Genomic DNA, 14,559 nt, shown 5'->3' on the forward strand with positions numbered 1-14,559 from the left:
TTTTAGGATCGACGTTGTGATATCCAGTAGGGAGTGGAGAAATGTGTTTCTCCCGAAATTGTTTTTTGGTGTAGAAATAGCGACCTCCAAATAGTCACAGTTTGATTTTACAATGTACCAGAGATGTCACACGTCACTGAAAGTTTAGAGTGAATGCTTCCATAGTAAACCTTGCAGATATGTGACAAGGCTATAGAATGGATTGAATATGATTCGGCCACGTCATGCACAAAAGGGTGCATACAGCAGACTAAATCGAGATTCCGGACAATGTAAGATTCTTCACCGAAATCCTTTTATTTTACATAAAATCACGCGCTTTCTAACTCTATCTAATCCCCGGCCTCTAAAAATCATACTAGAGCTTATAAATATTACTACTACTTCTAGAATTCTAGTATTTATACTAGAATCTCAGAGAGTCTAAAGAACTAGTATGAACATTCCCCAAAGATATAGTACTGGTAGTCTCCAAAGACGGGGTACTGGTAATTTCGGAAGTCGGGGGAATTACTGGGAGCTTCTAAAGATATAGAATTTTAAAAAGACTCAGGGCAGTAAAACAAGCGGTAAACAGCTCAAAATCGGAGTCGTTAATAATCCAGAGCTGCATTGTATAACTAGTAGAGGATAAAGATAATTGGTTAACAGAATAGTGCGTTGGTATTGGTAAAGCTGGTAATGTTCTACATTGTCCGGAACCTCGATTTAGCCCGCCGTAGGTGCATATGATGGATCAGAGCACCACGAAAACGGAACCGATCGCAATTTGGTGTGGGCCGGGCCGAGCCAAGATAGTGGGGTAAAGCTCAGCCAAGATTCCTGCTATGAGCTGCAGGTATTGAACTGAGAATTGCGGCAGTGATGTGGATTCAAGAGTTGCATTTAGGTGCCATGCTATCAAGTTCACTGAGGACCCCCGTCGGAAAAGCTCGGGTTGGATCAAGTTCTATGTTGAGGCACTTTGCTAACCAAAAATGCTGAGACCTATGTTCAAATGCAAGTTTTGAAATTTGAGAATCTCACGATTACCGGGAATGCTAGCTGCAGGGTATAGCGTGGTGGAGCTATGCACCATGTGTGGGTGCCTAACAGCTCATCAAAGCTCTCATCAACCAGGGCCAATGTCTACCAGTGGCTTAATTCCCTGCCCATCCTCGCCTCACCAGACCCTCGCTACATGCGCGGCGGTGGAACATGCTACCCCTCACACCCTAACCTTTGTGACCAGCGAAGCACACTGGTGCTAAATCTAATGTTCAATCTATGCCCTAGCTCACCGGAGTGAGTGAGCGAGCAGGCCCGGGCTTCCATCTCCGGCACTTTCCTGAACACCGCAATGGAAATCGTTGCGACGGATAAATGAGTAGTTCTATCGATTCGGATAGCGGGTAATTCTATGGTGCTGTGTACCATGAGTAGTTGCATCTAGATGGGGCGTGCTTAATGGCTGATGCAGTAGATAATGTCTTCTTTGCCTGTATAGCCTCATCGGCTTGTCTTCTGCTTTCTATAAGCAATCTAACTTTCTGGTCCGATATGCCTGATTCTATTCGAAGCTGCTCAGTAGACCATTTCTGCCTTTTAAGATTTCTTTTTTCTTTTTCATTTTTTTCCCATGGGCAGTTTCATATTGCTCAAGCTGACACGCCATATTCTCAGCTTTATGGCTAGCCATCTCAGCACCTTTCAATATCTGCTCAATACTCAGTTTAGCAGGTGATTCAGGGCTTGTGGATTGAGTTTTAAGCAGTATTTTCAATCTATCTTCTGCCTTCTTTAGCTGTTTGGTTATATGTGTTTTAGGTGTAGAACTGCCTTGGCTGATTGGTCGGCTGTCTGGAGGCGTCGAAGCACCAAGCTGAATCGTAAGTCCAGCAAGAACTTGCTCACGGTAGAAAGGAATTAAGCCTGTTGTGTTGAAAGTACTATAAATATTGCTTGCAGTAAGAGCTTTCTTGTGGGCTTTAGGATATACTGATTAAAATATCAATTTTAGTAATATAGTTAAATCCACCGTTATCGTAGCTTTGACTAGCTCCCCGTACGTGCGTTTTAGAGGTGAGAAAACAGTAACATCAAGCGGTTGAAGCTGGTCAGAAGCATAGGCAGGCATACAGATTGATACTGCCTTTTGAGCAGATCCAATCAAGCCGAGGTATCAGATGATTATCGCGGCTATCTAAAACAAATAATCGATCTTTTCCAATAGACCGGCCTGTGATAGTAGATATAAAATAATTCTATAGCCAACATAGACCAATTTTCAGTCCTTGTCTAACTGTTACAACTAACTTCAATATCATTATGGTTGTTCAAGACAGAGATTTTGGACATAAAATAGAAAAAGATATTTCCGAAAGATACAAGATATATTTATCGATATCTTAAAATCTTATATCTTTCGAAATTTGGTACGAAAAAGCTAATATAGATAACTCTGTTATTAGCTGTATTATTTCTAGTAATGTAGGAATTACGGCTGGCTATAGCCAGATATAGAGTACTTATCTCAATTATCAGCACTTATTCTAAAGTCGATAGTTATTATAGTTTCAAACTTTTAAAGGCCTAAGAACTATTATACTTACTGACTACGGGGCACATATGGCTGAAGAACGGCTGAGCGGATGGGAAGCACTGTTCTCAACACCCTATGGTCGTCTGCAGTTGCTGACTCCAAGTAGCGGACTATATAAAAAGGAGATATGCTTTTACTTAACAACTACCAGAGATACACCTTACGCTCACTGGATTTGAGAACAAATGATGAATACATATTGCGACTACTGGTTGAGAAACAAAATAGAACTCTTTGGGTAGAATTCGAATATCTGGAGATGGCTGATGGCAGTAGACCTAAACAGTGTGGCCTATTTAATCTCTGTTCCATCGGGTGGGTATAACCGACGGGTGAAACAGAGACTACCTGCTCTAGCAAAACTAACTCGCTCATCTCATAACCTCTGCAAGCACAGCGAACAAAACCCGGTTGTCGACCCTGCAGCCTTCCCATTGAAACCGAGCACTCCTATACCCGCATCGAAGCCGCATATCAAGCTCCGTAATACTTAAGTTCTTTGTATTGCAATTCATAACTAGCTCCAAGGCCACAGCACACACGGTTGTATCTTGATACTCGTCTTTCGATACCTCTGCGCTAAGGGTCGTGTCTATTACGTTCTGCTCGGGCAGAAGTATGGATCCAGGATCCGGCTCAATTTCAGGAGAGATTGGGGGGCAGCTGGATTCCTGGAGAAAATCTTTGAATCTATCAAGAGGTGCGTATGGTTGTGGATAGAGGCCAAGTTGAGAAATGTCTTTTGGAGTTATGTTCCCTGTGGGCCCTATGAATCCAGTCATATCAGATATGAGGCCATGGCGGTGATAGGTGAGTGATATTATATGCGTGGGGTGGAGGGACTATGACAAAACTAGACTGCCTTACCCAGGATGGATGCGTCCCCCAAAGGCACGAGGTCACTGCTCATATCTCTCAAGGCATCGTTCTCGCTCTCCGTCTGTCTGAGAGGTCCGATAGAACCGCAGTCAGTACCCCCGGAATAGAGCAACGCTGTCAGCCTCTCGTTCGCTTGTCGCAGCTCGTCCACAATAGACTGCAATCTTTGAATCTCTCGCGAAGTAGTGTCCTCGATGGATGTAAGTCTCCGCTCCAGTTCCGCTACATAATCGCGTTTTCGCTGTCTGCAGCGACGTTGGTTGTTGCGGACTCGGGTGAGATCCTCTGCCTAGTTAAGAAGTCAGATCTTAAGTGCTACATGGATTAAAAAAAATGTGATTCTCGTACTTTGGTTTTCTGTTTGATTCGTGGCATGGCGGACGAGTTCCGTGTGGCAAATCAAGTCCCGCCGCGTTACTTTTGTTATATACTCACAAAGGGACGTCGAATTCAAGTTACACGCCACTGATGGCTTATGTCGATTCTATAGCTGCTGTACAAGGTAAATTATCCGGGGGCAGGTGGACAAGAAAGCGTAGAAACAGTCTCTCACCGATGGAATATGGATGCAAATACTCCGTACTGACTGGTTAGTCCCCGCACTCGGACCCACTCCGGATATAGCTGGTGACATACCACTTTCCCATCCTCATACGCTATGCTCACACTGGTGACATACCGGCAACGATAAAATGACTAACGTTATCACATTTTCTCGTATTCAATTAAATATGAATGAGAAGGACCGTAGATATAAAGACAGTCGAACGCCCCCCGTCTGCCGCTCCGAGAGCTCATCATACTATCAGTCTCAACCATAATACATACATCCAGTAACCCCCAATCTACATCCTCTACCCGAGGATATATCATCCCAACGTGTAAGGGGTCGGCTACAATATGTGCGACAATACCTACAACCTTGTTCAGTCTCGCTATGGTGACATCGCAAAACAGAGCACCAACGTCCAGCAGCACGACAAAGAAGAGGAAATCGCTAGGGCGTTTGGCTACAGCGCGGAAGATCTGAGTTCCTTGCCAGGGAGGACTAACCTTGGCTTGAGCTGTGGAAATCCGGTAGGATTTGCGAATGTGAAAGAGGTCTGTTCCTTGACTGATTGTTTTCCCACGGTGCTAAGAAATCGGCGACTTTTAACTTTCTAGCAGGGCGAGACAGTTCTGGACCTTGGCAGCGGCAGTGGCATCGATGCCCTCCTGGCCGCTCGTAAAGTTGGGCCTAATGGACAGGCCATCGGCGTGGATATGACAAGAGTGAGTTCTTCCAGGCCTTTGCTCTGAAGACACTAGGACTGATACCCGATCAAGAGTATGATTGAACTCGCCGAGAAGAATATCTCAAAGGCACAACTTTCCAATGCAAAATTCATCGAATCAAATATCAAGTCCATCCCGCTGCCAGACTCCAGCGTCGACTGCATCATCAGTAACTGTGTCATCAATCTTGTCCCGGCTACCGACAAGGCGGCCGTTTTTCGAGAGATCGCGCGTCTACTGAAACCCGGTGGCAGGATCGCAATCAGCGATATTCTAGCTAGAAAGCCGCTCCCGGACCATCTTACTAATAATATGGCGATGTATGTTGGGTGTGTTGCGGGTGCTAGTCAGATTGGGGAGTATGAGGCGTATCTCAGGCAGGCGGGATTCGAAGGCACGTATACCGCTGTAAAGAGAGTCATGAGTATTGACTTGTTACTAGGCGTGTTTATTGTTGATACGAAGTCGGACCTTAATCTTTATAAAGAGTCTTCGTATTTGCCTCAGAGCTCGTGTTGTGGCGGTGGCCTTGAGCGTACGGGGACTCCGAGTGATATTGCGGGTTTGGATTTCAATGAGTGGGCCGGTCCGTTACGACCCTTCATCCTGGCTTGATTGCGCTGTTGACCCTATTGACCGTTTGTCCAGGTTCCTTTCAGATCTATGCTATCACGGCTTAGATTACTTGCTTTACATATTGCTCTATAAGAGAAGTTGATGTTCAGCATACCGTTCCACAGAATGCACTTAGGGCGCATGGCTCGGTTAACACCAGTTCGATGGTTTCCTGACAAATATTTTTCCAGAGACTCGGGAAATGATTTCATTAATCTCAAGTGTCCGTTAGACAATATGATTTCTTGCCGCTATTCTTACAGAGTAGTAGAGCCTGGTGAACAAGGGAAGAGGGAAAAGCTCCCGCCAAGATTCTCGTCCATGGGTGCAGGCCGGATTTAAAGTTAGTGAACTAGCTGCTAAAACTAGGCATACGGCGCCCGGACTCGATGACGGAACAACAAGAAGGAGAATGGAAAGTTATGAACTATACGAGCGCACTGATACATAGCGGTTTAATACTTAATTGAGCTGGATTTAAACCGAGTAAATGATACTTTCTCGTCATTAGAAAGCGGACATCGTGGAGGAGATCTACTTCCGCCCGCTATCCATCATGCATTGCGCTCTTTGTTGCTGCCACTTGGAATACGGAGTGCTTGCTAAATATAGCATTTGACGTTTTGGCAGCTGGATTCTCGACGTTGCCAAGATTCCAAGGTATGTGCTGTGTGCATAATGCATTTATACAGCAGAGAGTGAATAATGAAGAGAGTCGCCAGCATCCCTTGCTTCAGGTGATGTTGCCCAACCCCTTCCAATAGTCAGCGTCATCGCGACCCTTTTGTTTTCCTGTAACGCCCTTCGAGTCTCTGTTATGTCACTGAGCAGGTTTCCCTTTGTTTGCCTTCGATTTGTTTTCGTCGTGGCATAGTTAGTATGACAGACAAGTAACCCATTCCGTACATTCCAGGGCACTTCCGCATTCTACAAACCCCTCCTTACTACCTGTCTTGCTTGCTTGCTTAACTGTTGCACCACTCATTCAAGTCTCTTCTCATCTCGATGTTGCTCTCACCTATCTTTCAATAGTTGCAGCCTTGCTCACGATCGCACATCATAATGCCGCCTGACTGGCTATACGCGATATTCCTGAGCCTCGTTTTTGCGGGCTCTGGAGCCGCTATCCAACTTGACCTTCAAGATGAGCGTAAGCTGATACACTCTGCGCTATACTGTTCCACATTCGACTTCGATCTTCCTTATGTGTCTTATCTCATACTAACCGCGTCATCTCGCTCTAGAGTCGATCAAGACCGCAGCTGCGACAGCAGCCTACAATATGATGAGCTATTACCACGGAAATGAGTCGGGCCAGACCCCTGGAAAGCTTCCCGATACATGGTGGGAAGGTGGCGCAATGTTTATGACCCTGATCCAATACTGGTTCTGGACCGGCGACACGTCCTACAACGAGGTGACCACGCAAGGGATGCTGTGGCAAAAAGGCCATGACGACTACTTCCCCGCCAACTACAGTAACTACCTTGGAAATGATGATCAGGTCTTCTGGGGGCTGGCCGCCATGACCGCTGCCGAGCTGAACTTTCCTGATAAAGAAGGGGAGTCGTCGTGGTTGTCCCTGGCGCAAGGCGTTTTCAACACCCAAGTCCCGCGCTGGGATAACTCCAGTTGCGATGGGGGCCTCCGATGGCAGATTTGGCCCTACCAGGCTGGGTATACGACGAAGAATGCCATCTCCAACGGTGGTCTGTTCCAGCTGGCGGCTCGTCTGGGTCGGTACACTAAGAATCAAACTTATATTGACTGGGCCGAAAAGATCTGGGACTGGAGTGCCACTACCCCGCTGCTGAAGACGGCTGACTGGAACATCGCCGATACCACTACTACTGAGGCGAACTGCCAGGATCATGGGGATCTGCAGTGGACATACAATTACGGAACTTACCTGAGCGGAGCTGCATACATGTACAATTTGGTGTGTTCTATTCCTAGGTTCTCTCTCTGGGTCATTCGCTAGTGGACGATGGCAACATTGCTGACCAAATATAGACCGATGGTGATGGAAAGTGGAAGGAAGCCATCGATGGCTTGCTCGGAACCACGATGGCCAAATTCTTCCCCCATGAGTACGGCGGGGACATCATGTCGGAGATTTCCTGTGAGCAGAGTATGATGTGCGACCGTAACCAAGACTGCTTCAAAGGCTTTCTCTCATCTTGGTTGACCTTCACCACTACGATTGCCCCCTTTACACAAGACCAGATCCTCCCCAAGATCCAAGCCTCAGCCCAGGCCGCAGCGAAACAATGCTCTGGTGGCGACTCCAAGACCGACTGTGGGCGTAGTTGGTACAAACAAGACAAGTGGGATGGCTCGAAGTCGCTGGAGTCGGACATGAGCGCGTTGAGTGTCCTGTCGTCCACCATGATCGCTCACAAGAAGGAGCACCACGCACCCTTAACGGCGGACACCGGTGGCACCAGCAAGAGCAACCCCAGCGCAGGATCGGGGCACAAGGATCAACAGGTAGGTACGCCGAAGCCGATCACGACTGGTGATCGGGCTGGCGCTTCAATTGTAACGTTCTTCTTCGCGTGTGGCTGGGTGGCCTCGGTGAGTTGGATGGTCTATGGTGGATAGTCAGTTGACTATATGTCTTCCTGCCAGTAAATTCTTGCATTGTACAGAGAGTGAGATAATTTACGTTAGCGCTATGGGAATTGCCTGGGCAGATTTGATATATCCACGTCTCCTTTCTACAGAGGACATAGGCAAGTGTATCTTGTTATGTGTTAAGAGGTCATAGGGAAAGAAGTTGTTGATCGATTCCATCCACGAGATTCTCCATATGACACATAGGCGACTCTCTAAGAAGGGAAAGCGCAGGATCTAAGCCTATGTATGGACCAGTCGTCAATTGCCAGGTGGATTATGTTTTATTGTGGCCTTCCTGGGGCGAGATTTCAGGCGTTGAGGCGTTTGGTGGAAATACAATATTTACGATAACTGGTGTTCAGAGTATCTTTTTATTGTTAGATATGAAGGATCAATTCAATATAATGAGCCCCGTTGACATGGATTGGACGTACAAGCAAGCGAACTTGACGAGAGATGTTACCATGGCGCCGGGCTCAGTGTATATAGGGCGCAACCCTGGCACATCATAATCTTGGGTCTGGCCTTTTGGCCCGGATGGAAACACACTTGCCTGGACACAGGTTCTCTGTGACCATTGGAATCCACCTGTATCAGTAGGGTTTGCCTTTGTCCATGGTGAGGGCACCGTGTTAACTTTGGCTAGTTAATAAATCGATGAGTAGTTATTAAGTAGGTAAAGACTAGTTTATATATAAGTATATAATTATCAGAAGCCCTAGTCCTGAATAGGAAAGACCCTAGGGCTTGAAGGTGAAACACGAATGGAGAATAAATAGATAAAAGAGATAATGGCTATTAGGTGAGCTGAATGCCCTATACCAGAAAATAGAAGAAAGCCGAAGGACAAAAGACCACTAGGAAATCTAACTATTGTAGTTACCCCCCTCTCTACCCATCACGCGATCCTGCGCGCCATGTATATTACATAACCGTTCGCTGCAAGTAGTTAAACTAGACTGATCGATTCTCTACTGTCTTCCTAGGCCATCCTAGCTGGTGGTGTAGGAATGTATTGCCCGTCGACTTGAGGGCTATCTCCTGCAATGTGACAAAGAAGCGGTACGACCATCTATATCCACTTTACACTGTATCTGAAGGGGATGATAGACTAAAGTAGGGAGAGAACTATTTTCAAATAGCCCTTTGCATTCGCATAACTGTGAAGGAAAGCCTAACTATATAGGGAAAACCTTGACCAAGGCAGATCGAAGATATCAGCCAATCTGAAAGGATGAGCATTTGGCGATATTCCCAAGGAATAGATTTGTCGCCCGGATGTACTAGAAAAAGAATCCGTTAGTAGGACGATTGGCAGTTCTTACATGGGGGGAAGTTTCCCTGCAGTTGATGCTGCAGTACTAGCCATACTGTCTGCTGTCAGCTAAAATATTCTAAACCATCTCTGGAACAGCGAGGGGGTCAAGGACTCACAGGATATGCATATCCCAGTGTTATTAGTCATAATAAGACATCTCTGAGACAGGTAAGGGTTAAGCACTGACATTCTACCCATGTCGGATGTCTGTTAGTCTTATTCTGATGTCAACCCTTAGACAACGGAGGGTAAAGTACTGACAAACTATCCATACCCCATGTGTGTCAGCCTAGACATTCTCAAATTATCTCTCTCAAGCGGGAGGGGCTAAGTATATACATCCTGTCTACTGTCAGCCTAACCGTTCTCAAGGTATGTCACTTGTAGGGAGGGGTCAAGGACTGACAGGCTATACATACCCAATCTTTGTTAGTTATACTGTTAAGTCATCTCTTACATAGGAAGAGGTTGAGTACTAACAGGCTATCCTTATTTTATCTCTGTTAGCTTATACCCATATAGTCTGAAGTCAAGTCCTAGACAGAGAGGGCTGAGCACTGACAATCTATCCACATCACATCTGTCAGTCATATTCTTAAGTCATATGTTCGACAAGGAGGGATCGAGCACATACAGTCTATCAAGATATCATCTGTCAGCCTAGATATTCCGAAGCCATCACTTAGATAGGGAGAGGTCAAGTACTGACGATCTATGTATATCCCATCGCGATTATTCATATTCTCAAGTCAACTAAGTAGAGAGAGATTATATACATACAGCCTATCTGTATATTATGTCGGTTATTAATAGTTTCAAGTTATCTCTGAGGCAGGAAAGGGTCAATGACATACACACTATCCATATCGCATCGCTATCAGTCAGATCGTCATGTCATATGGCAGGTACGGAGGCGTCAAGTACATACAAGCTATCCATATATTAGTATAGATATTCTTCAGTTGCCCTTCGAACAGGTAGGGGGCGCGGGTTTGATCATATACCTCTTATCCATATCCCATCTCTGTCAGCCATGTGCTTGTTACGTCTTAGACTGGGAGGGGTGAAGTACATACCTCCTATCCACATTTCTGTCAGTCATATTTTTAAGTCATCTGTTCAACAAGAAAGGGTTAAGTACTGACAATCTATCTATATTGCCATCTCCGTCAGCCTAGATATCTTCATATTCTGACGTGACCTCTTAGATAGGGAGGCGTCAAGGACATACAGTCTATCCATATGTTATATCTGTCAGTCTATATATTCTGAAGTTATCATTAAACAGAAGTATGATTAATGCGCTGGGCCCTACCTTTTTTGTTTCCAAGGTGGCTTGCCACCTCACCTGTATCTGGTGAAGGTGTTGCTATCGTAAAAGCAGTAAATAGACCTGCAGATAGAAGAGTAAGAAACTTCGTCTTGCTGATAGGCTCCTATCTTTGCTTGTGGACAGTCGAGAGTAATAGAGCTACAAGATAGTCGTTGAAAGATAGATTTACAAAAGAAAGTCAAAGATTAAGATGTCCGGACAGAGCAGAGAACCACAATATAACTAACTATAGACAGGCGGGTGACGCGCAGAAACTCGGTTTCGGTCGATACTTTCGCCCGGGACTGCAAATACGAGTGGCAAGTGTACGGCGGCTGAGCCAAGTAAGGCATAGAATGGGATATACTGAACTAGTTTCTATCATCTTGATATTGTCTATAATTTCACCTCCACCATAATATAAAATCTGAGAGATAGAGTGATGTCTTAAGACACATGGGCAATAGGTGAGTTTATATCCAATACAGGATTAAACTGCACTTTCATCGTCCTAATATTTCTCTTGGAATGTTTTACGGGTACCGCAGATTAAAAAGGGTCTTCATCTGGAAGCCGCTAGTGAGTCATATTTTTAGGTACTGTTCAATCACTTATCGCACATTCTCTGTGTTATCAGGCTACATAGTCCACGTAACGAAAGGAAGATCTCTGGCTACGGCTTTATCAGCGGGAGGCTACATAGGCTAGGCTTATCTAGGATATCATAGCGCCACCGAGAATCTAAGATAGGGCGTGAAAAGATCGTGCTTACCCCTGTGGAGCCCTTCGCTTCAGCATCGGGGGCGGACCCTCCGGACCACCATGCCAAAGGCTGGTCCTATTATATTGTGTATGCCGTTGGCAACAACTGCTAGACGGAAAGGATCTACAAACACACAGGGATGTGCAGGTTGTGGGGTCAATCTAAAGAATCATGATTCAGCCGAAATTGTTGAGACCTTAGCCGAACACGGCCGGTGGGTGATGATCGACGGGCGCCGGGAGTGCTAAGCGATAACCCTACATAAATTTAGCGATCCGGGGGGAGCAGGCCCCACTCTCCTGCGTGCAAGTGCCGGGGTGGATCCTTGAATTCCTTACTCCAATCTAAGACACGTATAGTTGTACACGAGTTCATAGCACACGTTTCTACCACAACCATGATAGCACCTGTAAGACTACATGACTGGGAAAACGAACAGAGAAAAGAAAAGAAGAGCACGCTCGTCTGTTTGGTGAGTAGATACAATCGGCGAAAGCATCATGCGGCCATTGCTTCCATCACTCATTCCACCAGGGGCTGTGTTCTCAAAGTACCCCAGTCCTTGCCAACGGAAAAGATATCCGAAACAGACTACGCACATTCCATGCATCGCGTACTCCACAAGAAGCTTAAGCTAGCTTAGCTCTCGGCTAATGGAACAGGATACCCGGTATGTCCTACTCACATTCCACACATAGATGAGGCCCTGCAAGGACCAGCGATCTATACTATAACACTATGTCTCAAACCTATACCTGATACTAGCAAAATATAATGATTCTGTGAAATGGCTAGGTCTTCCTGTGATCAAGGGAGGCAAGAATACTGTCTAAAAAAGGAGATAGCTCAGGAATATTGAGTGTTCGATCCAGGGAGGATGAAAACGGACAAGCTGTGTTAGGCTTCTAATCGACTATATGAGCGGTTTAGATAATCTACCAGGGTAACCAGGGGTCGAGATAGTATCAAAAACCGAAAGCAACATGTTACATGCTCGATCAGCATCCAACAACTACTCCCTGTCGCATTCGTAATCCATTCCTGTGATATTGCCAATATCACCAATGAAGGGGATGAGCGAGTGCCGGAGCCCTTTTACATTGCCCTTCAAACATTACTTCACATATTCTGAGCGCTGCGATGAAATTCCAAATGATGTATGATGTCCTGTAGCAATGATTATTGAGTCAGTATCGCTGCATGTAAGGACACCGCGGTAAAGCGCCCTTGTCTACCCATGACTCGAAGTCCTTCACGAATGCAACTTAAGCTTCATTAGATCCAGGACATTGCTCTTAGACGAATGCGGAGAATATCGTGATCTACACTTGTAGATGCTCTTTCATACATTCCACTGCCTCAGCCCGTCCGTGACCGTGTTCGTCGGATTTCTCACATGTAAGGACTCGATACCCAATGGGCGGCAGGAATAACCCTTCCAATGGTACTTCGCTCGATACTTTCTCGAATTTTTAGATTGACCCAGGGGAATGAAAGGTGGTTATGCTACGGAGTACCTTGGGGAAGTTAAACCAAAGCAGGATCTTGTCTAGCGAGCCATGGGTGATAATGGTTTCCACCTTGACCCCATTGCAACTGTTGAATTAGGAATCATCTCATTCGACTACCTACAATATCCAGATATTCAATGTGACTTTCTAGAGTATTACGTGGTATTAGCTTCAATTGACAGTAACATCTAATGATCTAGAATGTCTGTATAGATGTACATAGCAGATGCAACGGACCAGTGAAGTTCACCTTCGTAAGTCCTAAGTGCGTTTGGAACTCAGAGATGTCTCGCACTACATGGTATAGCTTGAACAAGGATACCGGGGATATCAGAGAATGTGCCCTTGCCTGCATCGTGATTCAGTCGGGTCGAGGGACTCAGTACATTCAATATGACTCGGGAAATATGTGTGATGTACCTGGATAAGGTACATCGGTAAGGAATGTACTAGCATGCTGCGCTCGGACACCTGCTCCTGGAATGGGAAGACATAGTATCGATTGCCTTCGAGTCAGACAGCAGAAGCGATAGGCGAATGCGAGCTCCTCCAAAGGTATAAAAGGGCCCTTGATCCTCCCGGTAGCTGTAACTTTTCATCATCATCAACAAGCCTCTCAAGTCACTCACTCGAACAATCTTCACTTCCATTCGCTTTCCAGCTCAATCACTTGGTTCTACCATCCTCCAACTTTCATTCAAGATGCAGCTCTCTACCTTCGCTACTATCCTTGGTTTCGTTTGTGCTGCCATTGCAGCTCCTCATGCACCTGAGGGCGGCGATGACTACAGCAAAGGCGGAGAACATCAGGAGGTCGAGCGCTACTGCTGTTCATACAACACCTACCCCCCTAGTGCAAGCTACGATGACTATGGCAGCGGTGAGGCGATTGGATGCTCCAAGACCAACGGCGCATGCGGTCCTAGCTTCCCCGTTCCCTGGACCTGCCCTGTTGGCACTGGCAGTGGCGACTGGCAGGTAAGTCTTCCATTCACACACACTCTCTCTCAGTATGCATTGCACAATACTAAAACCGTGCGCAGGCTTGCACGTGCACTTCGTCTACTGAGTGCCCCAACACTCCTGAACCCGAGTCCGTTGTCGACGCCCTGCTCGACACCGTCACAGATACCCTGCCCTTGTAAACCTATCCCCGATAGGTCTCCACGGTCGGTTGCAAGCCAACATCTCATCACATCGTGCTATGATATGGAAAGGTGGACTACGTGGTGAAACAACGTGCTTTTGAGCTTGGCTCATTTTGGGTGTCTCTCGTTTATTTTACCCTTAACTCTGTTTCTTGGATCTGTATCCCTTCATCACCATATCCAGTGAAGGGAGGGAAATGTTTTTAATAGATAATAAAGTTTTTCTTATTGTCCACTTCGCACAGTTCTAAAATGTAATGCCCTCTCCTGCAGTTTCCATGCTGCAAAAGCAACTACACGGGAGAAAAGTACACTGGATCAATCATGAAGATCATCAAGACTTTCGGCCATCTTTCTTGTTGTCCTTGCACAGCCATATATCAGGGCATAGAATCCATAGTGGAAGTTGCGAAGCCTGTATAGAAGTAGCTCAATACATGCCAGTGCGTTGGTGCTCATGCTAGTTCTCTAGTTTTGGTTATTGTTGAATGGATACATGGGCGGCCTTTAGAGAAGCCTCACAAAGCTATATAATAAG

The 14,559-nt window shown here is 45.9% G+C and overlaps 4 protein-coding genes across 4 annotated transcripts; 3 read left to right on the forward strand and 1 right to left on the reverse strand.

Annotated features, from left to right (window-relative positions):
- Positions 1-3,434: 3,434 nt before the first annotated feature.
- On the reverse strand, positions 3,435-3,835 carry ABOM_008988 (uncharacterized protein; the record flags this gene model as incomplete). Its single annotated transcript, XM_022536116.1, has 2 exons — positions 3,435-3,749; positions 3,809-3,835. 2 exons carry the CDS (start codon positions 3,833-3,835, stop codon positions 3,435-3,437), a joined length of 342 nt encoding a protein of 113 aa, XP_022386518.1.
- A 525-nt stretch (positions 3,836-4,360) lies between these two features.
- Positions 4,361-5,350, forward strand: ABOM_008989 (UbiE/COQ5 family methyltransferase; the record flags this gene model as incomplete). Its single annotated transcript, XM_022536117.1, has 3 exons — positions 4,361-4,561; positions 4,625-4,732; positions 4,787-5,350. The coding sequence occupies 3 exons, from the start codon at positions 4,361-4,363 to the stop codon at positions 5,348-5,350; spliced, it is 873 nt and encodes a 290-aa protein (XP_022386519.1).
- A 1,062-nt stretch (positions 5,351-6,412) lies between these two features.
- ABOM_008990 (glycoside hydrolase family 76 protein) lies at positions 6,413-7,954 on the forward strand (the record flags this gene model as incomplete). The annotated part of the gene is made up of 3 exons (XM_022536118.1): positions 6,413-6,500; positions 6,595-7,289; positions 7,364-7,954. 3 exons carry the CDS (start codon positions 6,413-6,415, stop codon positions 7,952-7,954), a joined length of 1,374 nt encoding a protein of 457 aa, XP_022386538.1.
- Positions 7,955-13,575: 5,621 nt separating this feature from the next.
- Positions 13,576-14,018, forward strand: ABOM_008991 (uncharacterized protein; the record flags this gene model as incomplete). Its single annotated transcript, XM_022536119.1, has 2 exons — positions 13,576-13,851; positions 13,917-14,018. 2 exons carry the CDS (start codon positions 13,576-13,578, stop codon positions 14,016-14,018), a joined length of 378 nt encoding a protein of 125 aa, XP_022386537.1.
- Positions 14,019-14,559: the final 541 nt, after the last annotated feature.

Source organism: Aspergillus bombycis, assembly GCF_001792695.1.
Source record: "Aspergillus bombycis strain NRRL26010 chromosome Unknown contig00082, whole genome shotgun sequence".
Taxonomy (NCBI): domain Eukaryota; kingdom Fungi; phylum Ascomycota; class Eurotiomycetes; order Eurotiales; family Aspergillaceae; genus Aspergillus; species Aspergillus bombycis.